At 36.5% G+C, this 23,450-nt stretch overlaps 1 protein-coding gene across 1 annotated transcript; it reads right to left on the bottom strand.

Moving 5' to 3' along the window:
- Nucleotides 1–7,090: 7,090 nt before the first annotated feature.
- Nucleotides 7,091–8,518, bottom strand: LOC130941749 (protein RSI-1-like). The gene is made up of 3 exons (XM_057870327.1): nt 8,340–8,518; nt 7,952–7,982; nt 7,091–7,481 (listed from the first exon to the last, which is right to left on the bottom strand). Exons 1-3 carry the CDS (start codon nt 8,421–8,423, stop codon nt 7,300–7,302), a joined length of 297 nt encoding a protein of 98 aa, XP_057726310.1. The 5' UTR covers nt 8,424–8,518; the 3' UTR covers nt 7,091–7,299.
- Between the last annotated feature and the right edge of the window lie 14,932 nt (nt 8,519–23,450).

Genomic DNA, 23,450 nt, shown 5'->3' with positions numbered 1-23,450 from the left:
AGAGCACCTTTGTGTCTCTCCCTTCCTTGATAGTTGAGTGCGGCTGCTCTGCTCTTCATCTCCAGGAGCTGCTCTCCTCTTTTTCACTGGCCTGTGACTAGGCCTTCGATAGGGGGGAGGCATAACATCAGGGTGTGCAGTCCTCTCCCAAAGATCTACTCCATTCAAGGGATGTATGATTGAGTCATAGCACCTCATGTAAGCTTCTCTCTTATAACACCCAGCCACAAAAGGTTCTATGTCTAGTCCCTTGAACTTGATGCAACTGATAGCATGGACACAGGGTATGCCACTCATCTGCCAAATTCTACATGAACATTCATGGGATCCTAAGTCCACCGCAAACTTCTCTAATCCGTTCACCACTTCATACTTCGAAGCTGCAGACCAGTATGGTCTCCAATCCCCAGCTGACCTAGATCTCTTCTCCAACCTGAATCTAATCCTAGGTAAGATTGTCCCTAAATAATTTTGTGCAAGTTCTCTATTTTCTGCCCACCTAATCATTAGTTTTACCCTTATTTCCTCTAACATGGTGACTATAGGCTTCTCTCTAGCATCAACAATGGCAGAATTAAAGCTCTCGGACATGTTATTAACCAATGTATCTACCTTAGAGTTATAAGTGAACCTAGATCTAGACCAATACCTAGGAGGGATAGCAATTAGATACCTATAGGCCTCCTGATTCACAGCTTTCACCTCGGCCATGTGCCTCTCCCAATCCCTCCAGTGAGTTGCCTTAGCACACTTCCACATCAGTTTCTTCAATTGTAATCCTGGAAACCTCTTTCTGAAGTTGCTGTACAAGTGTCTCACACAGAACCGATTATCCACACCAGGTATAACCTCCTCATATGCTGGCAACAGACCCTGCACGCATGAAATCAAGGCAATTGTAATTAGGGAGAATTGAATGGAAGTGATTCACTGTATAAATTTAGTGTACTTTGCTTACTTTTTGTTGGTCAGACATGAAGGTAGATCTTCCCATCTTATCCAGCCCAATATCAGATGCAAGCTGACTTAGAAACCAACTCCAGGAGTCCTTCGTCTCGGCTTCCACAACCGCATACGCAATCGGCAGCATTTGGTCATTGGGATCCCACCCAATTGCAGTTAGCAGCTGTCCTCCCTGGGGTGTCTTCAAAAAGCAGCCATCTAGGCCAATGAAATCCCTGCAATGCTGGAAGCTCTGCTTGCATGCTTCCAAGCACACATAGATCCTCTGAAAGATGCAGTAACTGGTCCTTGATGATGCTGGTGCTTCACTGTCAAGATCTGGGGACCTCTGCACTTGTATGCGAACGGATGATCCTGGATTTGCCCTCATCAGCTCTTGTCCATAATCGTAAATTCTTTTATACTGCTCTCGGAAGGTTCCCTGAATTTGATCAAGTGCAATCTGCTTGGTCTTAGTGGCCAGTGACTTAGTGACAGTCAAGTTCCATTTCTTCTGTGCCTTCGAAACCAACTCCTTTATTTTCACCTTCGGATTTGACTCAACCTTCTTCTTAAACGCCTTGCCGAGCCATTTCGAATGTAAGATTCCCACCCTGTGTGCTTGTGTGCATGTGTGTGTCAAGTTCATGCTGCGTAGCTGCCAAGTTTCCTCACCCTTGACCTTTGCAGCATACACCCAGAAAGGACAATCACCCGAACAAACAGCCCTAACCCTCTGCAAGTCACACTTCCTAAACCTGATTGACCTTGCCGTATGCACAGCATAAGCAGTTACAGTGTCCTTGAACTCCTCCCGAGATGCATACAAAGTGCCAACTTCCCACTTGTATTGACTCATATCTTTCTTAAGCTTGTGAACTGGAAATGTGAAGCCTTCATGCTCTGAATCAGACCCAACCTGGTGATCGAAATCTAAGTCATCACTGTCTCCTCCCTCAACATTCTCAAACTGCTCATTTGCACAAGCATTCTTCTTCACAGCCCTAGGTTTTTTACTCATCACATTCACATCTTGAAACCCACTTACCTCAGGATCAACATCATCATCACTATCAGTAAAGTGCACATCATCTTCACTATCGTCCTCTTCCCCAGATGGATTGTACTCCGAATCGAGACTGTCACTGTCACTAGCTTTATCATACCCAACTTCATTGTCGTCCTCTGCCCCAGAGTTAGCACCAAATGGTTCAGATTGCTTTTCCCCCTCATCTACTCCCCCATACGGAACCAGCTCCTGCCCCTCACTAATGTCACCCATCCCATCTTTATCCCCAACATCAATGTAGCCAACATCAGGAAACATCTCTTCCTCCTGAACCTGAACCTTATGGACAACATATAAATCTACATGGTCTCTCAACTCTGCTATTCGACACATCTCAATGGAATCCGCATCAGTTTTAAACAATTTCAGATTTTTCTCCATGTCTTCAGCAACTGGATCCTTGAACCATAATGATGGGATATTCTCCTCGACGTAACCAAGTTGCTTTAGCTCAGCATACGCTTCAAATACAGACCACCGATCACCGTCAATCTCTTCTATCACCGTTGTTTCTCCTCCCACATACTCTAATGGACCGTTCTTATACGTAAACCATCCTCCATGGTGAACCTTCATTTTAAAATAACCCATCCTCTTCTACCACACCCTGAAACAGAGTACAACAACACATACAGATTAATATAGAATATGAAATAGACGGACCTACCTAATCCCTACTGTCCACACACATGGCCTCATTCCAACGATAAACACACCCCCAAACCCTAAGTTATCTAACCCGAGAATACCCACTGCAGCGAGAGCTACCAAACTGAAAAGAAGGAACAAAAACATACCTACTCAAACCCTATTGGTAATGCTCCAGCGACTCCTCGCGTCCCTTTCTTCCAGTTCCTCGATCTCGCCTCCTCTCTTCAGTTTCAATCCATCAAAATCTACGGTCTTCTCCGATTCTGGGTTAGGGCACAATGTATTGGATTTCCTTTACGAAGCCTTGTGAATAACAAACCAAGCGTTGTGAATAAGAAACGTTAAGGGTTTCTCATCTAATAAAAGAAACCAAGCGTTTCCCGCGAAATGAAAAGGGTAGAATTGTCATTAAAAAGAAAATTTAATTACAAAGGACGAACTTAAATACAAATGCAACATTAAGGACGATTTTAATGGCAAAAAAACAAGAGGGACGAATTCGATTCTGGCACTAAACTTAAGGGACCAAAATCGTACTTACCCCTAAGAAAAAACTGGAAGGAATATATACAATAGGTGGTTCAAATGGAACATTATTTTAAAATGGTGGTGGAAGGTCAATATTTTCAGCAGATAAATCATTACGTGAAAATGATGGTGGAAGGCCACATTACGTGAAAATGATGGAAGGCCAATACTTCATAAACCGTTGTAGCCCACAACGTTTTATCATCACCTCGCAGCCTTAGTAAACCGTGGTGGCTTGCCACGGTTTACACACAACACCCATCATTCATAATCCGTCCTTGGCAGCCACGGTTTATGTAAAAATGAGAAACCTTTTTACATAAACCGTGGTTGCTTCCCACGGATTACATAGAAAGGTGAAAATAAAAATGCACATGCACGTAATATATTTCTGTTTTGTGTATTTGGGTAAAGGTTTCAGTATGTCTTGGAGTAAAATTTTTTATTTTTTAATAAGATACAAAAAAAGAAAACATATTGGATGAATATCAATAATTATTATTGGAACTTCAGTGGATTATGTATTTATAGCATTTTAACACGTAAACCGTGATAACCTATAGGGGTTTACGTTTAAATCGCCCTCTTCATAAACTGTGGTAGCCTCCCACGGTTTATGCATTGATTTTTTCTTTCGTAATCCGTTGCAACCTGCTACGGTTTACGTTCACAAAACCACCTTTCATAATCCGTTGCTAGCTACCACGGTTTATGTTCAAATGTGAAACCGTGGTTGCTTCCCACGGATTACATATAAATGACAAAATGCACATGCACGTAACAGAATTTTGTTTTGTGTATTTGGGTAAAGCTTTCACCCATTTTATTTATTTGAGTAAATTGTCCTTATAATTATGAATATTTACAAAATATTATTATCTTTGAAAAAAAGTTTTGAACAAAATTTTCTAATTATATATATAATAAATTAAAATTAGATTGATTTATTAAAGAGATTTTTTTATAATTTCAAATAATATAAATTTAATTTATCCTGAGTGACAAAAAATAAAATGAGAAGTATTTTACATTATTTTTTTTAAAAAATAATGGTGCAAATATACTATATCTTTAAAATAGTCTTGAAATAATGTCTATTCTCTCTTTTACATGATTTATTACAGTTTTTCTCAATTAAATGCTAATATATATTTCTATGTTAAAAAAACTATTACTATCATTTTTTAACTTTTTTTTTTACTATTACATCAAATTTATGTACGAAGAAAAAAATTTTTTACCAAATAAAGTTTTAAAGTCATAGTATTTTTTGTTACATAGGATAAATTAAATTTATATTATTCAAATTGATAAAACGAAATTTCTAACAAATATAGTTTTATTAATTTTATCAATTAATAATAATTTTTAAACCTAAAATTTGTTATCACTGCAACAAAACATTGAACTAAGTAAAAGGTTAGTCCCAAGTCCAATCCAAAAATTTCGGTAACTGGCCCAATACAAAAGATTTCATTAAATATTAATTAGAAATATTAACTAATTTAAATGAGACACAAGCTAACCAACTTGGGTTGGTCGAGTAGTCAGCTCACTCGTCCGCTTAAATAAGTGTGGATCTCATTATTATAGACAAAGTCCAATCTTATTTTAACGCTTTAAATTTATATATGTAGAAATTTTTGGCCATCTATATAGTAACATTGGCCTTAATATTTAGAAGGGGTGTGAATATTAAAGTATCAATCTTTTATATATTGTTAGATTGGAATTCGTTTAAAAAAATGACAAAATTGCTATTTGTACACCAAAATCAGTCACCAATATATTTGTGTATAAATATATGTGATTTGATTTATTTTTAACATGTATTTATATTTTAGTATGTATTTTATACTAATAACTGATTTTAGTGTATACGTAGTATAATCCAAAAAATAATACTTAAAATTGTAAATTAAATTAATCTTTTTATTCATTATAGGATAACTTGTGTTTGATTGCCCGTGTATCGAACGGGTCGGATGTGCTAAATGCTTAGGAATGATGGAAAAACTGGATTCGGATTACCTTCATGCGTCTGGATCTTCAGGACCAGAGTGTAGAGGAGAAGGTCAGAACTCGAGGTCCTCCCGAGTTAACGATGTGGAGTGAAGAGGGGGGATGCCACCTGCAAATGGACTCCGACGCTTTAATCAGTGTTCGTACAAAGTCGTCAATTAGGATAAGGGTTAAGTGACGTACCTCTGGAAAGGGGTAAAACCCTCCCCTTATACAGTCTACATTAGGGCGAGTCCTATAGGAACAAACTCACATTTCAAAAAGCTTTTATCTCCAGTTATCAGGTACCTCATGGGAGGAAAAGTGGCGTTTTGAGTTGCCTCCCGATTTAAATTTCGTGTACTCGTCGGATCGACCAGTCGCTCGAATTAGGATATTGGGCCAAAATAACTTGTCACCTTAAAAAGATGAAACATGCTAATATAATAAGTTAGTATCACATCTTATATGATATATCCTCAGTTTATATAAAGTAAAATTTGTCTGTACAAAGTATAAGTAATTTTAGTTCAAAGATTAAAAAATGAGCTAAGAGCCTAAGACAATTTTTTTTTTTTTATATGGACTAATGGTCTAACGAACATTTTCTACAGAACAATAATTTCTGCGGTTACCTATTCTTTTTAATTTTTTATTTTTTGATAGGTAACGGGGCCAAAGGCCCAGCTGCAGTTACCTCTTCTCAATCATAATTGATGTCAGGTTAATAAACTAATTCTATTTTGCAATGTCTTGATTGTCTTGCCATGTGATGATTCTTCCATAATATTTGTACCTTTTTTGGTACCATTTTCTGGTCAATCTGTACCTTTTTAGACTAATTTGTGCCATTCTTTTTTTTTATCCATTGTGGTATTTTTATTGTGATAGTAATGTTGTAATATTATGATCATTTTGCAAATTAGAGATTAATTTTCTAATTTAATTGGTGATGGCGAATTCAGTTTCTTGATTGATTTATCTCTTCTATCTTGATTCACTATTTTACAAATTTCTCAAACATGGTTTCAAGTTCTATTATTCGCCAAGAGATTTTAGTTTTTTATTTATAAATTCTTAATTCATCATTTTTTACTTGTAGTATTAGTTTTATTTTGTTTAGTTATTCTGTTTCAATTTAGGTTTGTAAATTGTAATTTGAGAGTTTTTTTTTTCAGTTTTGCATCAGCCATCTATTATAGTATAGTGTTTGTAATGATCTTTTTGTAATGAAAAAATCTAAAGAACTAATTAAATTATGAGCCAACTCAAGTCAATCTCTCTTGTATTTTTAGTTTTAAAATTCGAAAAATTAAAAATAGTGAAGGGTTATTTTTTTTATAACAAACCTCTTATTATAAAATTAATTGGTTCTAGTTGGTTATATTCTTAATTGGTTCCTGATTTGTAATTCATCTTTCAAACGAGTAAATCCTATTTTTTACTAAAAAAGAAAATTCTAATACCTTTTCCTAAACCAAAATTTAGAAACGTTTTTCGTATGTCCTTAAATTTTAATAACAATATCTGCTCAATCATTATTTACCATACTAAATTGATAGAATTCATTAATTAATACCAATTAATACCGGAGAAATATAATTCTTTCCAAATTATAATATGACCCGAGAGCCATTTGCCTTGAATTCTTTACTCTCTTGATTCTTGAAAAACTTGACAAATGCCTACTATTAATCAATATTACAGTTTCGACTTTTGCTTTGAAAAAAAAAAAGGCGACAATGTGCCAAAGACAAAAATAGAAAGTGAAAATTCACATATAATTTTTTATATAAAATTAATAACTAAAAATCGATAAATAATTTAATATATTTGATTAAATTATCATCTTTAACCGTTATCAACTATTAATTTTATACAAAAATAACTACACATAAATTTACTAAAATATAATTGCAGCAACAAACACAATAAGCTCTAATATTTCCTCTACGTTAAGGGAAAACTAAAATACATAGCCAAATGTGCCCTTCTATTGCCAAGCAGGGCATTGTAAATATATAATAGAATATTGATGTGGTATTAGTATTACTAATTAGCTTGTATATATAAAGTTGATATGATTAGGAAAGAGAGGGTTTAAAGTTTTAAGGGCATTTGGGACCCCCTTCCTTGGTCTTCCAGGTGTTGTAGCAAGGGCACACTTGCTTGTTTCCATATGTACCAGGAGGAACACACAGGCATTTGGCGCAACATTTCTGGCAGAAAAACATGCATGGCTTCTTGTGTGAAGTTGCTGAGCAACGGTAACTGCACCTTGGTTTACAATCTGTGCAATATAATTAAAATTATATTTTCTTACCACTATTAGTTAGCAAACTAAAATCACTAAAAACCTAATTTATAAATTATAACTACCACTTGTCATGTGTACATAACTACATATCATAAAGATCCAATTTTTTTTTTTAAAATTAATTACTATTAAATTTATATTTTTTATGATATATATACAAAAAAACTAAGGTTATTAACTAAGGTTGCGTAAGTTTATACTATTTCAGAACAATGAAGACGCATGCACAATATACACATAAATATAAACCATTTGTTGAGTTATTAAAACACTAATAAAAGAAATATAAATACATTTGTTATTAAAAATTAATTTTACTTTTATTATGATTGGTAAAAAAGCTACTGAGAGTAGAAAGTGAAATTTTTAAAAGTTTGTTCCTTCAAAATTTTGAATAAGCAAACTTATCGAGTGGCATAAGAGCTAGTGAATCTATAAGATACCTGAAGGGCGAAGTCTTGCACTTCCATAAGCCTGGCCAAAAGGATTACACAAAAACAAACATTTTTTTGTAAGAATTAGAATAACTGGCATCTTAATTTGATAGCATGCATAATGCTGCCACGAGAAAGAAAGCCATGACTAATTAATTAATAAAACAAAGTAAATTAAAGAAAAGTGTGAGAATATCAGAATATGTTATTTTTGTTTGTTAATTAGTTATCAACGTTTAAAAAAATGAGATAAAGTATCTTTTTATATTACTAAACTAAAAAAATTAAGTTGATGACTAAGTAATGAACAAAAATAATAAATTCTAATACCTCTAATATTTTTTGAAATTAAATTTAGGTGTTTTCAGGCGTAAGTTATTATATGTTATGTAAGTACCTCAGCCACATTGGAGAATGTGAGCAAAAGAAGCAAAGAGAGAGCAATGAAGACGATGGAGCTGGTGGAAGAACGTGCTGCCATTGCTATGATATGCGGAACAAATTGGATAAAAAGCTCACTTTCAGAGTAAAGGAAAAATAAAAAGGCAAAAACGAGTAAGGAAGTGTTACTGATGATGTAGGAGTTGGAATACTTGGGTAGATATTTATAACGAAAGCTAATAATCATTTAAAAGAAAGAAGTAAAAGAATTTCCGTTGTTTATGGCGTTGAAAAGGGTGATTAGGAAGTGATTGGTAACATGGAAAGAAATGAGGTTGCAAGAGTGAAGTGCGCGGTAATAGCGGCGTGTCTTTTGTTTTCATTTGCAATTTTTCAACTCAGTAACATGGTAGGGTCCTTTCTCCATTCATATTTGTTCTTTCTTTTTGTTATTACCATTTGTTCTTCTTTTAAAAGAAAAAATATTTTACCCTTTTTTCTTTCCTTGCTCAAAAATTAGTGTATGTTCCCGTGTCCTACACGGGATAATACATAAAATTATATAAATTTTTTATTAAAATTTAAACAAAAAATATACATAGTAATTATTATTATAAATATTTTATAACTTAAAAATATTAAAAATAATTAATATTTATTTTAGTCAATTTAAATTTATTGAATGGTCATCTTATTTGCCCGCTTAAGCAAGTATTTGTAATTTGAATCTTGCCTTGTGTGTATCACAATCTATTAGTTAGCGACATACCCTTAATAAATAGAGCATCAATATGTGGTGGATTAATTCTCGACTTGCCAAGTTAGGAAATTCATAAAAAAAAAATTGTATTCGTCTTTAAAATAGATTAATTTTTCATTAATAGAAATACTTATGAATTTTTGTCTTTGTTGAAATTTACTTGAAATATTTTAGTCATTAATAGACAATTTTATTTATTGCTATCATATTCATTCTTGAATCAAAACAATATAATCAACATTATTACTTGTTAAAACTTCACATTTTATGAAATAATTTTTAAATTTTTAAATTCATAAACTTATGTCATTACAAAAGTTATTAGATCGATTAATATTTTTTGGTAATATGGTGTATCGAAACACCATCGTTGAGTATTAGTTAGTGTGAAAAGAAACCGATAACAACTTTTGTTATTCAATATATAATTTATTCTATTGAAAAATAAATTAATATGGTAATGAGAACTCAGGGAGCGTGAGAAACCCACTTTCTATCTCTCATTCCTATTTTAAAAAAAAGTCCCCGTTCTTTCTCCGTCATTGCAAGTTCTTGTTTAATTACCCCTTAGAGAACGTAGATCTCTTCGGGTATCTACGAATATTCTTTAAAAACTTAAAAAAAAAATAACACAAAAAGACATAATATAATAAATTAAAGAATTTAATATTTATATAATAATATGACAAAATAAATTAAAGTTTGAGTTTAATCATAACAAGCGTTCAAGTTTAGATTTTTATAAATTAATTTATTTGTGTTAAAGTGAATTGCGCAATAAAAAATTCAAAAAAATTTCATATATTGAAGTAGACAATAATTTATTTATAAATACAAAAAGTGTATTGAATAAGTAAAAAATTATTTTATTTTAATTTGGTCCATAATTCACATGATTTGAATTTAGCTCAATATATATGATTTGATTTAATTTGATTTAATTATTAGTTGAAAGTATCTCAGTTGCCTATTTTATTCATAGATTTATTATTTTAATGACTAATAAATTAATCAAATTAATTAATTAGTACACACAATAAATTTGGATTAATAAATTAAAAAAAATTAAAAATACTAACAGAATATTAAAATAAATAAATTAGAAAATACTACCAAATCAAATTTATATAAATTACAATAAATTATATAATATTTAAATATTTAATCAAATTAATTAGTTGATATAGTTAATTTATCGTAATAACTTATAGTTAATGAGTTAAAAGAAATAAATCAAAAAACATTTTCAGAAGCATGCTACGTCAGGTTCATCGATCATTAAGTACAAAAATTCGATTTTTATATAATAGAATAGATAAATTTAAAGGCGTAATATTATTCTTTTTAAAATTATCTAATTATATTTATGCAACTTAAACTTTTAGAGAAGATTATTAATAACATCTTATTGGTCAAAAAACTTATTAATGACTCTAGAATTTAGATAACTTGATGTGATTTTTTTTACATTAACTTTAGATAAAAAAAATTAGTTCTGACATATAATTGAAAACTTAAAATGCAATTAATAAATTTTTTTTATCTATAATTATTAATGAGATATAATCTAGATATAATGAAAAATAAATCATATAAATAGAGATTTTGCATAATAGTAGAATTAAATTCAAGGATAACGATATTTTTTAATTATTTTTTTTATTCAATTACAATAATAATAATAATAATAATAATAATAATAATAATATATTTGTCTAACTTAATTTAATTTTTTCATAGACAATTCCTAATATATTTTATATTCACCTACATTTAAAAAAAAAGAAAGAAATAAAGAATATATAATCTTTAACACGGTGTTCTTTTAGGTATTTAGAAATTTGGAAAAAAAAAAGCCTTGAAAAACCAAATAGCCACCTGTTACGGTGGGTAACCGGAGATAAATGCAATGGATGACGTTTGATGGCCCAAGCGTATGAAGGAGGAGAACTCCGGACGTATCTGCAACTCGGGAGGCTCCATCCGACTTGCGCGCGTGAGTGAATGGGGGGTGGTACTCGCAAAGACACTCCGATGCCTAAGTTAGCAAGAGTGTGAGCAGGTCTAGAGAGTATTGGAACTTCCAGATACCTGAGGGGTGTCAGTGTATTTGTAGTGGTGAGCCAATAACCACCGTTGTCGTAGTGCCGTATCTTTAGGGTGTTAACCGTCCCATTATCTTGGGGAGGTTAAGATATGGCTTTGTGAAGTGGTTAGAGAGATTTTCGGGGCGGTTACTCATTTGAACGAGTGTTTATCTGCCGGCTAATCTCATAACCGACTTCTTCATACTAAGTCGTGGTTGACACCGACTTCCTAAGTGGAAGTCGGTGCTTCGCTAGGCTTAATCTATTGGATCAGGCCTTTTGGTTGGACCTGGGCCCTTAGCATTGGGCCAGGGTATGAACAGTGCCCCTACTTGAGCCCAAGATCCCTTTAAGGCTTGGGTTCAAGTATTCAACTCGGGTTCGTAGCCGACTTTCACAGGTTTTGAAACCGACGTGATTTTCGCGACCTTTTGTTTCTGACAGTTGCGTCAATTCAAGCGTCGTGTCCGTTGGGGAAGCGTTTAGGGATTGAGGGCTTTGGTAACGGTGCAATCTCATTAATGACTGCCTCGTTTTTACCATTATGCCCCTTATCCTATTTATAAATACTTTCCCTCTCTTTTGTTTTTCCGTTTCTGCAATCTTTCAAACTTTTTCTTGCTTTGCTCGTGCTGCATTCTTGTGTTCGAAGCTTTCCGTTCTTCCCAACCTTCCTTTCTTCGGATAAAGGTTAGTTTTGTTTTTTCCGTGCCATGCTTTACATTTGCATGTTTTGTTTTGTGAGTGGATAGGTCGACCTGTAGATTCTGGCTTCGTATCTCTCCTCTTTAGGGGCCGTGTTTTTTTATTTTTTTTCTTTTTCTTTTTTCTTTTTGTAGGTTTCTGCCACTTTTCTTTATATAAAAAATGGCTTCCGTAGATGTTCTTTCTTTGTGGGTTGATGACACCGTCCTTGGGGAGGAACCCCTGGTCGACGCTGAGTTTATCACTCATCTTCGTACTCATCACCGGCTTTGTACTTCAGAGGAGGACGAGCCAAAATATGAACTGACAATCCCGGGTCTGTTTTGGGAGAGTTAATGAGGCGGCCCCTCATTTTTTCTTTATGTATGAATGTATGATCACCCGTTTGGGTGTTTTTCTTCCTTTCTCAGATTTCGAAATATCTGTTTTGCACCACTGTAGAATTGCCCCTACTCAACTTCACCCCAATTCTTGGGGTTTTTTGAAGATCTACCAGTTTATTAGCCACGCTCTGGACTTTCCGACCTCTTTGAGGATTTTCTTCTTTCTTTTCCATATGACCAAGCCCTTTAGTGGGCTAAACAACAAACAGCAGTGGGTATCCTTCCGAGCCATACAAGGTCGGAGGATTTTCACCCTTTTCGACGAGTCTTTTCATGATTTCAAAAACTACTTTTTCAAAGTTCAAGCCGTAGAGGGTCACCACCCCTTTTTCCTGGATGAGCATTCCTCCCCTCGCTTTCCCCTTTATTGGTTGCCGGCCTCCCCTTGTGAAAAGTATGGTCCAGATGACCTGGACGAGGTGGAAGCGGCCATTGTGGGGTTTTTCCGAGAAGCGTGGGGGAGGTCCCTATACTTGGATACTAGGAAAATCCTTCAAGGAACGCCGACCTTTGTTCAAACTCAATTAGGTAGTGCATGCATTCCTGATTTCCGAGTTGTTTCTACCGACTTTGAACATTACCGACTTGATCATTACCGACTTATGACTGTTGGTTGTTTTTCTTGTAGATATGGCAAAGAAGAATGCTCAGGAGGCTTACCAAAGGGTCCAGGAGGCTAAGGCGAAGTCCCGGGCTAGGTCCGGGGGTGCCAGGGCGATCACCTCTCCTCCTCCTCTTCCTCATCCTCCTAAAAATACTGGGACTCCCTCTCAACCTATTGTCATTTCTTCCTCAAGTTTGTCTCGACCACCCCCTTCTGCCCAAATTCTCTCCGAGCCAGAGAAGAAGAAGCGCAAGACTTCAGAGTCTGGCCCTTCTTCTTTTGATGGTGGGGTTAAGGCGGATGCTCTGGCATTCGTCCGAAAGAACATCTATCCTTTTATAAGTATGGATGATGTTTCTGTTCGAAACCACCTTACCACCATGGCCGAGGAGAGTTTTAGGACAGCGGGTGTTTGTGGCAAACTTTTGGACATTTTTGAGAAGACTCCCCTCAGCTCTTTGGGGGCATCCTCGAAGGTTGAGGAGTTGGAGGGGAGGCTTCTTCTTTATGAAAAACATGAGAAGGAGTTGAAGGAGGAGAGAGATAAGTTGAAGAAGGAGAGGGATCACCTTAAGGAGGAGGAGGGTAAGCTGCGGGCTCAATGTACTTTGGAGGCAAATTTGAGGAAAACAGCCCAAGACAGCTACCACAGTTTGTTTCAAGATATTGTAGCTGTGAGGAAGGACTTGCTGAATTCTCGGAACGCATATGCCGAGTTGGAGGACTCTATTGCTGAGGGCGCTGAGGAGTCTTGGAGAATTTTCCTAGAGCAAGTCAGAGTTATCGCTCCCGACTTGGATCTTTCTCCTCTACATCCTGACAAGGTGGTTATTGATGGCGCCATCGTTTATCCTCCTGCCCCCGAGGTTGTCTCCGAGTCAGATTTGAAGACTCGGGGGCAGAGGATTATTGAGTCTCCTCCTCATTCTACAAGTGCTCCGAGTTCTTCAGCCGTTCATCCGACTTCCTTTTCAGCTCCCTCTCCTGGTCCTGGTGGTGCTCCTCCTGAGTCTGGCGGTGGTGATTCCTCTACTCCTTTGAAGAAATGACTTTTTATTTTTTTATGGCTATATGAGGGCCCGGCCTGTGGGTCCCCCCTTTTTTAAACTCGTTTATTGTTGTTGGTTTGTGTGAACAATTTTTGGCCTTTTAAGGCCGTAAACAAAATATTCTGCTCGGTGCCCTTTTTTGGATAAGGGCTTTTTAAACAAAGGTGAATGCCCCTTTTTTGGATAAGGGTTTTAGGTTACCTTTTGCGTGTATGCTTTTCTGATTTTCCTGAATTCCCCTTAGCTTTTTCTTGAAAACCTTTCTTTTTGGATTGTTTGTTTTTCGTTGAGGACTTTCGAGGCGTCCTTGAAACTTCTCCTTAGGTTTTCCTATCTCTTTTTGTTATTCCTCATACTCAACTTTTGTTTTAGCGAGTTCTCATGACTTAGGTTATTTTTGCGATGCATTTTTCTTCTACTCGGTTTTACACTCCGATCTATGGATCGAAGTGTTTCCAAGTTTTCATACTCGGGGTCTCGTTCCGACTTATGAGTCGGGTTGGTTCCCGAGTTTTTACGATCAACTCATATAACCTCTTTACACCGACTTGTACCTCGTCGTTTTATCCTGACGACCATCTAGGTCGATTCATGGGATTTTCACGTTTTGTCGAGCTTAAGTCGGCGCGTTTCGTAGAAAGACTTAGAAAAATAAAGGAGTATATTGTAAGAGATATTATAAATGAAAAAGATCTTTATTGATTGGGGAGGTACCTTTTTTCGCTACTAAGGGTTTTGATAGTCTGTTCCCTTAGTTTCTACTGTGATGCCTCGTTAAAAACCCTTCTCCAGAAAAAACCCTTTTGGGAAAAAATCATGAAGTTGGGAAAAGAGTACATCAGGGAGTAGAGTTCGCTTTTAACTATAGTACCTTTTTAAATTACAAGCATGCCACGACCTTGGTAGCTCAGTGCCATTCAGGTCGGTTATTTTATAATAACCTTTCCCTAACACTTCCTTGATTTTGTATGGCCCCTTCCAATTTGCGGCGAGCTTTCCTTCCCCTGATTTGTTGACTCCAATGTCGTTTCTGATTAGGACCAAGTCGTCTAGGGCAAATGTTCTTCGAATGACTTTCTTGTTGTACCTGGCAGTCATCCTTTGTTTTAATGCCGCTTCTTTTATTTGGGCATCTTCTCGGACTTCGGGGAGCAGGTCGAGCTCCTCTTTGTGCCCCTGTATGTTTCCGACCTCGTCATGGAGAATTACCCTTGGGCTTTGCTCATTGATTTCTATTGGAATCATGGCTTCCACGCCATAGACGAGTCGGAAGGGTGTTTCTCCCGTGGCGGATTGGGGAGTTGTCCTATAAGCCCATAACACTTGAGGGAGCTCTTCTGCCCAAGCTCCCTTTGCTTCCTGGAGTCTCTTCTTGAGTCCTGCCAGTATGACCTTGTTAGCTGCCTCGGCTTGCCCATTGGCTTGTGGGTGTTCAACCGAGGTGAATTGATGCTTGATTTTCAGACTGGCTACTAGACTTCTGAAGGTAGCGTCGGTAAATTGAGTACCATTGTCTGTGGTGATGGAATAAGGTATCCCATACCTTGTGATGATGTTTTTGTAGAGGAATCTGCGACTTCTTTGGGCGGTGATAGTGGCTAATGGTTCTGCTTCTATCCACTTTGTGAAGTAGTCTATTCCCACGATCAAGTATTTAACTTGTCCTAGTGCTTGGGGAAAAGGACCTAACAAATCCATTCCCCATTTTGCGAAGGGCCAGGGAGAAGTGATACTGATGAGCTCTTCTGGTGGAGCTACGTGGAAATTTGCATGCATCTGACATGGCTGGCACTTTTTCACAAAGTCTGTGGCATCTTTTTGCAAGGTCGGCCAATAGAATCCTGCTCGGATTACTTTCCTGGCGAGTGACCTTGCTCCTAGATGGTTTCCGCAGATCCCACTATGTACCTCCTCCAACACCTCGGTGGTTCTTGAGGTCGGTACGCACTTTAGTAATGGCGTTGATATCCCTCTTCTGTAAAGGACATTTCTCACCAAAGTATAGTGTTGTGCTTCCCTTCGGATCTTTTTAGCTTCTTTTTCCTCTTTAGGGAGGATGTCGAATTTCAGGTATTCGACTAAGGGATTCATCCATCCGAGGTTTAAACCGACTACCTCAAGGGTCTCTTGTTTATCTTCTGTTTTTGCTACCGAGGGTTCTTGAAGGGTTTCTTGAATCAGGCTTCTGTTGTTTCCTCCTGGTTTGGTACTTGCTAACTTGGATAGGGCATCCGCTCTGCTATTTAGATCCCGAGTTATGTGTTTGACCTCGGTTTCTGCAAAGCGTCCAAGATACTCCAGGGTTTTTTCCAAGTACCTCTTCATGTTAGGGTCTTTTGCCTGATATTCTCCGCTTATTTGGGAGGTCACCACCTGTGAGTCGCTGTAGATCGTCACCTTTGTAGCACCAACTTCCTTTGCTAACTTTAATCCGGCAATCAAGGCTTCGTATTCTGCCTGATTGTTTGAAGCTGGAAATTCAAATTTTAAGGAGACCTCTATCTGGGTTCCTTTTTCATCTACCAATATTATGCCTGCGCCGCTCCCTGTTTTGTTGGAGGATCCGTCTACATAGAGTTCCCATGTAGTCGGTTTTTCCTCTTGTTCTCCTGCATATTCTGCAACGAAGTCGGCGAGGCATTGGGCTTTAATTGCTGTCCGAGTTTCATATCTCAAATCAAACTCGGAGAGCTCTATCGCCCACTGAACCATTCTTCCTGCAACATCCGTCTTTTGGAGGATTTGCTTCATGGGTTGGTTTGTGCGGACTCTTATTGTATGAGCCTGAAAGTAAGGTCGTAACCTTCGAAAGGCTATTACTAAGGAGTAGGCAAACTTTTCTAGTTTGTGGTACCTTAGTTCAGGGCCTTGTAGGACCTTACTGATGAAGTAGATCGGGTGTTGTCCGACCTCGTCTTCTCTTATCAGGGCTGACGAGACAGCCTTGTTTGCTACGGATAGGTATAGGACGAGGTCTTTTCCCGGTATTGGTCGGGTCAAGATAGGAGGTTGGCTTAAGAATTTTTTGAATTCTTGGAACGCCTCCTCGCATTCCGGAGTCCATTTGAACTGGCATCCCTTCCTTAATAAGGAGAATAGCGGAAGGGATTTTAGTGCCGAGCCTGCCAAAAATCTGGAGAGGGCTGCAAGTCGGCCATTGAGCTGTTGAACCTCTCTCAAACAAGTCGGGCTTTTCATTTCTAGGATGGCTCTGCATTTGTCGGGATTGGCCTCAATCCCTCTTTGTGTTAGCATAAACCCTAGAAATTTTCCCGCTTCCACCGCGAAGGCGCATTTTGCGGGATTTAGTCTCATCCCATGCGACCTTATAGTGTTGAAGACTTGTGAGAGGTCGGATAAGAGGTCGACTTCTTGTTTGGTTTTTACTAACATGTCGTCGACGTATACTTCCATTAGGCTCCCTAGATGGGGGGAAAACACTTTATTCATCAGCCTTTGATATGTGGCTCCTGCATTCTTTAGTCCGAACGGCATGACCACGTAGCAATAATTGGCTCTTGGCGTGATGAAAGATGTTTTCTCCTGGTCTGGTTCATACATCGGGATTTGGTTATATCCCGAGTATGCATCCATGAATGATAGGTATTGATACCCCGAGCTGGCGTCCACCAGGGTGTCAATACTTGGTAGGGGGTAAGGGTCCTTAGGACATGCCTTATTCAAGTCGGTATAGTCGACGCACATTCTCCATTTACCATTTTGTTTTTTTACTAGCACTACATTAGCTAGCCATGTTGGATATTTGACCTCTCTGATGAAGCCGGCTTCCCAGAGGGCCTGTACTTGTTCTTCCACTATTAGGGCTCGTTCCGGGCCGAGCTTGCGCCTTCTTTGTTGTACAGGTCGGGATCCTGGGTAAACCGAGAGCTTGTGGGACATGAGCTCGGGATCAATCCCGGGCATGTCGGAGGCTTTCCATGCGAAGAGGTCAGAATTAGCTCTCAGGAGTTCACCCAACCTTTGTTTTATGGTTTCCCCTAGGTTGGCTCCTATGTAAGTGTTTTTTCCTTCCTCCTCTCCGACTTGTATCTCCTCGGTTTTTCCTCCCGGTTGGGGTCGCAGCTCTTCTCTGGCCCTTGTGCCGCCGAGCTCTATGGTGTGGACTTCTTTGCCCTTTCCTCTCAGGTTTAGGCTTTCATTGTAGCATTTTCTTGCCAATTTTTGGTCTCCCTTCACCGTTGCTATTCCTCCTGGGGTTGGGAATTTCATGCAAAGGTGGGGAGTAGATACCACTGCTCCAAGGCGATTAAGGGTAGTCCTGCCGATTAAGGCGTTGTAGGCTGACCCTTCATCGATGACTATAAAGTCTATGCTCAGAGTCCTTGATTTTTCCCCCTTTCCAAAAGTGGTGTGAAGGGGTAAAAATCCCAGCGGTTTTATTGGCGTATCCCCTAATCCATATAGGGTGTCGGGGTAGGCTCTCAACTCTTTCTCATCTAACCCTAGCTTGTCGAAGGCGGGCTTGAAAAGGATGTCCGCCGAGCTTCCTTGGTCTACTAGGGTTCTGTGGAGATGGGCATTGGCTAGGATCATAGTTATCACCACGGGATCATCGTGCCCGAGGATTATCCCTTGCCCATCTTCTTTTGTGAATGAGATAGTGGGGAAGTCGGGTGTCTCTTCCTCGACTTGGTAGACTCTTTTGAGATGTCTTTTGCGAGAGGATTTAGTGAGGCCCCCTCCCGCAAATCCTCCCGAGATCATATGAATATGTCTCTCTGGAGTCTGCGGTGGTGGATCTCTTCTATCCATATCCTCTCGCTTTCTTTTTCCATGGGTGTCCGACCTTTCCATGAGATATCTATCAAGCCGACCTTCTCTGGCCAGCTTTTCTATCACATTTTTAAGGTCGTAACAGTCGTTGGTGGAGTGACCATATATTTTATGGTACTCGCAATAATCGCCGCGGCTTCCCCCTTTTTTATTTTTAATAGGTCTTGGGGGTGGCAGCCTTTCGGTGTGGCAGATCTCTCTATATACATCCACTATAGAAGTTTTTAGAGGAGTATAAGAGTGATATTTCCTGGGCCTTTCGAGACCGAGTTCTTCCTTCTTCTTGACTTCCCTTTCCCTCTCCTTAGATGAGGGAAGGTGTCCAGGTCGCCAGCTCGGGTCTCTTAATTTTGCATTCTCTTCCATGTTGATGTACTTTTCAGCCCTTTCTTGTACATCACTTAGAGAAACGGGGTGCCTCTTAGATATGGACTGTGAGAAGGGGCCTTCTCTGAGCCCATTGACTAGCCCCATTATGACTGCCTCTGTGGGCAGGTCTTGGACCTCCAAACATGCCTTATTGAACCTTTCCATATAGGCTCGCAAAGACTCTCCGACCTCCTGTTTTACTCCCAGGAGGCTCGGTGCATGTTTTACCTTATCTTTCTGAATTGAAAACCTCATCAGAAACTTCCTCGAGAGGTCTTCAAAACTGGTGATTGATCTTGGTGGGAGGCTATCGAACCACTTCATTGCCGCTTTTGATAAAGTGGTTGGGAAAGCCTTGCATCTCGTAGCGTCGGAGGCGTCAGCTAGATACATCCGACTTTTAAAGTTACTTAGGTGATGTTTTGGATCTGTGGTCCCATCATAGAGGTCCATATCAGGGCTTTTGAAGTTTCTAGGAACTTTTGCCCTCATTATGTCCTCGCTGAAAGGATCTTCCCCGCCCGGGAATTGATCTTCTTGGTCGTCGCGAGAGTTGTGACCCTTGAGGGAGGACTCTAGCTGTAAGAGTTTTCTTTCTAACTCTTTTCGCCGTTCCATCTCCTCTTTGAGGTATCTTTCAGTTTCTTTCTGCTTCTCCCACTCTTGCTCCAATTGTTCTAAGCGACTGTGGACTAATCCCATTAATTCAGTTACGTGGGATGGTCCACCTTTTCCCGATTCTCGCTCGTCTGAGGGGTTTGCCTTCGGGTTTTTTACCCCGGAGGTGCCTTCTCTATGTTGATCATTAACTTCCTGGTGGAAGGTTAAATCCACATTGTCGTTACCTGCGTTCAGATTCTCTTCCTCGGAATCCGTTTCCGCATGGACTTCCTCGTGGGATCTATCCGCCATCGATGGATGATCTCTCGGGTCCCCGACAACGGCGCCAATGTTACGGTGGGTAACCGGAGATAAATGCAATGGATGACGTTTGATGGCCCAAGCGTATGAAGGAGGAGAACTCCGGACGTATCTGCAACTCGGGAGGCTCCGTCCGACTTGCGCGCGTGAGTGAATGGGGGGTGGTACCTGCAAAGACACTCCGATGCCTAAGTTAGCAAGAGTGTGAGCAGGTCTAGAGAGTATTGGAACTTCGAGATACCTGAGGGGTGTCAGTGTATTTGTAGTGGTGAGCCAATAACCACCGTTGGCGTAGTGCCGTATCTTTAGGGTGTTAACCGTCCCATTATCTTGGGGAGGTTAAGATATGGCTTTGTGAAGTGGTTAGAGAGATTTTCGGGGCGGTTACTCATTTGAACGAGTGTTTATCTGCCGGCTAATCTCATAACCGACTTCTTCATACTAAGTCGTGGTTGACACCGACTTCCTAAGTGGAAGTCGGTGCTTCGCTAGGCTTAATCTATTGGATCAGGCCTTTTGGTTGGACCTGGGCCCTTAGCATTGGGCCAGGGTATGAACAACTATTAAAACAAATTGATATAAATTATAATTATTATGTAATATTTAAATATCTAATCAAATCAATTAGTTGATATAATTAATCTCATAATAAATTGTATTTAATGAATTAAAAGAAATAAATCGAAAAATACTCTCATAAGCATGCCACGTCAGCTCTATCATTAATTGTAGAAATCCGATTTTTATATAATAGAATAGAATAGACGTTAATTCATATATAGTATATAAATAAATTTAATTAGAATAAATAACAATTTATTTATTTTATTTTAGACTTTATAAATGAAAAGACTAATTCACTAATATAACGAATTATAATTAATGTAGTATAATTAATTAAGTAATATAAATTATAACAAATTATATTTAGAAAAGAAATATTTAAATATCTAATCAAATCAATTAGTTGATATAATTAATTCAGTATAATAAATTATTAAATTGTATTGAATGAGTTAAAACAATTAAATTGGGTAACACTCCCCGAAGCATGCCACGTCAGCTTCATCATTAAGTGTAGATATCCGATTTTTATATAATAGAATAGATTTTTAGAACGAGTAATACTATTCATAAAACTTCTTTTTATTAACATATACATACAAAATGTAACAAAAAAAAAAAAAAACTTGAGTGGTATAATGCAAAACAAAAAAGAAAGAAATATAATGTATGAGTCAAAAATTGAGTGGTATAATCTACAATTAGGGAGAGTTTCGTAAAGTTAATTATTGGAGAGGTTAATACAATGAATAAAAAATGGTGAATTAATATATAGACTAATTATATATAATAAGGATTTGAAGATATTTCATTCATAAATTTTCTCCTTAAAAAAAACTAAAATATGTATTGTTTACACTAAATTTTTGAATTATTTATTATTATTATTATTATTATTATTATTATGAAGAATGTTAGGGGCCAGCAACTTTTGTGTTTTGTAACCATCAATTGGCCATCAATAATATTTTTAATGGTGTGAGATTAAATCTAATAGTGTGGGATCATTCAATTTTTTTTTATGATTAAATGCAAGTCAACTTCTTAAAAAATTGCTGTCCCTGAGACTTTTTCTATTATTATTATTATAGAATATTATTTTTGCAATTTTTTGTTTTAAAAGATTTTTGTATTGTAATTTTTTTTCTTGTGACATTATTTTCTATGATGATATTTTTCTGATAAAAATACTTTTTAAAAATAAATTTATTAATAATTTATATAAATTACAAATAAAATCTCAAAAAAATTAATTTATATTACTATTTAATGAATTTTAATTTCTAACAAAAAATATTGTATTGTGTTCTAAAATAATTTTATTAGGATTTAATATGTCCTTTTTTTTTAATAGAGATCCTCTTGTCTTTTGAAAGAAATGGACAAGAATATAATTGAGTATTTACTCTAATACTCTTATTCATAACATATGACTTTTACTCGATAAAATTCAATATTTTAGATTTTTAGTTATTTATACATAAATTGCAGTTGGATATTGAGCATTTTTCTCTTTGTACAGAGATCATATTAGACTAGTATATTTTAATTATAATATTAAAAATCTACTATCTGCCCCGATTTATATATTAAAAAATAGTATTGAATTTATGAGTAAATAGTATATTTTAAGTATAATATTAAAAATTTACTATGCTACCACGATTTATATATTAAAAAATAGTATTGAATTTGTGAGTAAATAGTGACCAGTTACCACAATTTATAAAGTTTTTGTAACCAAATTTTTATTTTATTTGACATCATGCATATTATTCACCGTATGGGGAAATCATTCACTTAGAGATCATCACAGATTATGTATAAATAATTCTACTACATTATCAACAGTATTTCTATCAGTTTTTGATAACACATATTTATAATTATGTTTAATGAAAGTGTTTTTGAAGATGTTAATAAAACGAAAAAGTACATAAAAAGTACACAAAAATAATAAAATTATAAAAAAATAAGAAATTTTTTTATCAATAATTGAATGATTGAAATTATAAACTATGAAGATGAAACTAAATATATATAGAATCGCTTATATATTTAATTTCACCTTTATAGTGATTTTGCCTATATATTTAATTTTGCCTTTATATTTAATCGCCGAAAATAGCCCTGACAATTACCTCAAAACACAGCGAGGTCTTTGACAAAAAAAATTCTTACCCAACTTCTGAGATTTACTTTTATAGAACTAATTAGCTCTTGTGTCAAAAAAAGTTAATGTTTTTTTTTTTGCACATAGACTAATCAGTCCCAAAATAAATATCAAAGATCGAATTGGATGTTTTTTTTGAGAGATTTATTGTACTTTCGAGATAATTGCTAAGGACCGAATAAAATATTCACTCTAATTTCAATAATTCAACCATCAATAAAATTTCTTTTCTTTCCTTATTTTTTTTTTTAACGGAAAAAACAATAATTCTGCACTCAGATTAATCCAACTCAGCAAAAAACAATGTTACAACATATGTGCCATGCCTCTTGGAAAATTTTAGATGTCAATTGCAATAAAGTGTTAGAAAACTAAATGATATAAATGTTCTATATAAACCTCTTCTACACTGTACTTGTGGATGAGGATTTTCAGCACCCTCTATCAATGAATGAAACTACTTTGTTAATAAAACGAAAATAATATATAAAGAGTACGGAAAGATAATAAAATTGTGAAAGAATAAAATTTTTTTTATTAATTATTAAATGATTGAAATTATAAACTATGTAGAGATGAAACTAAATATATATAGAATTGCCTATATATTAGTTTACCTTCATAATTTATAATTTCAATAATTTAACTATCAATACAAAATTTTTTCTTTCCTTATTTTTTTTAACCGGAAAAAACAATAATTCTGCAATGAGATTAA

The sequence above is a fragment of the Arachis stenosperma genome, chromosome 7 (genome assembly GCF_014773155.1).
Source record: "Arachis stenosperma cultivar V10309 chromosome 7, arast.V10309.gnm1.PFL2, whole genome shotgun sequence".
NCBI classification, from domain to species: Eukaryota; Viridiplantae; Streptophyta; class Magnoliopsida; order Fabales; family Fabaceae; genus Arachis; species Arachis stenosperma.
The sequence above is the reverse complement of the archived record's forward strand: the minus strand, read 5'-3'. Positions and strand labels throughout refer to the sequence as shown.

Bases quoted from the DNA above. Each gene is read 5' to 3' on its own strand.
- LOC130941749 (XM_057870327.1), bottom strand. From the start codon at position 8,423: ATGGCAGCACGTTCTTCCACCAGCTCCATCGTCTTCATTGCTCTCTCT. The intron at 7,983-8,339 runs GTACTTACATAA...CCTTTTGGCCAG, and splicing joins CATTCTCCAATGTGGCTGAG to GCTTATGGAAGTGCAAGACT. The intron at 7,482-7,951 runs GTATCTTATAGA...TATATTGCACAG, and splicing joins TGCAAGACTTCGCCCTTCAG to ATTGTAAACCAAGGTGCAGT.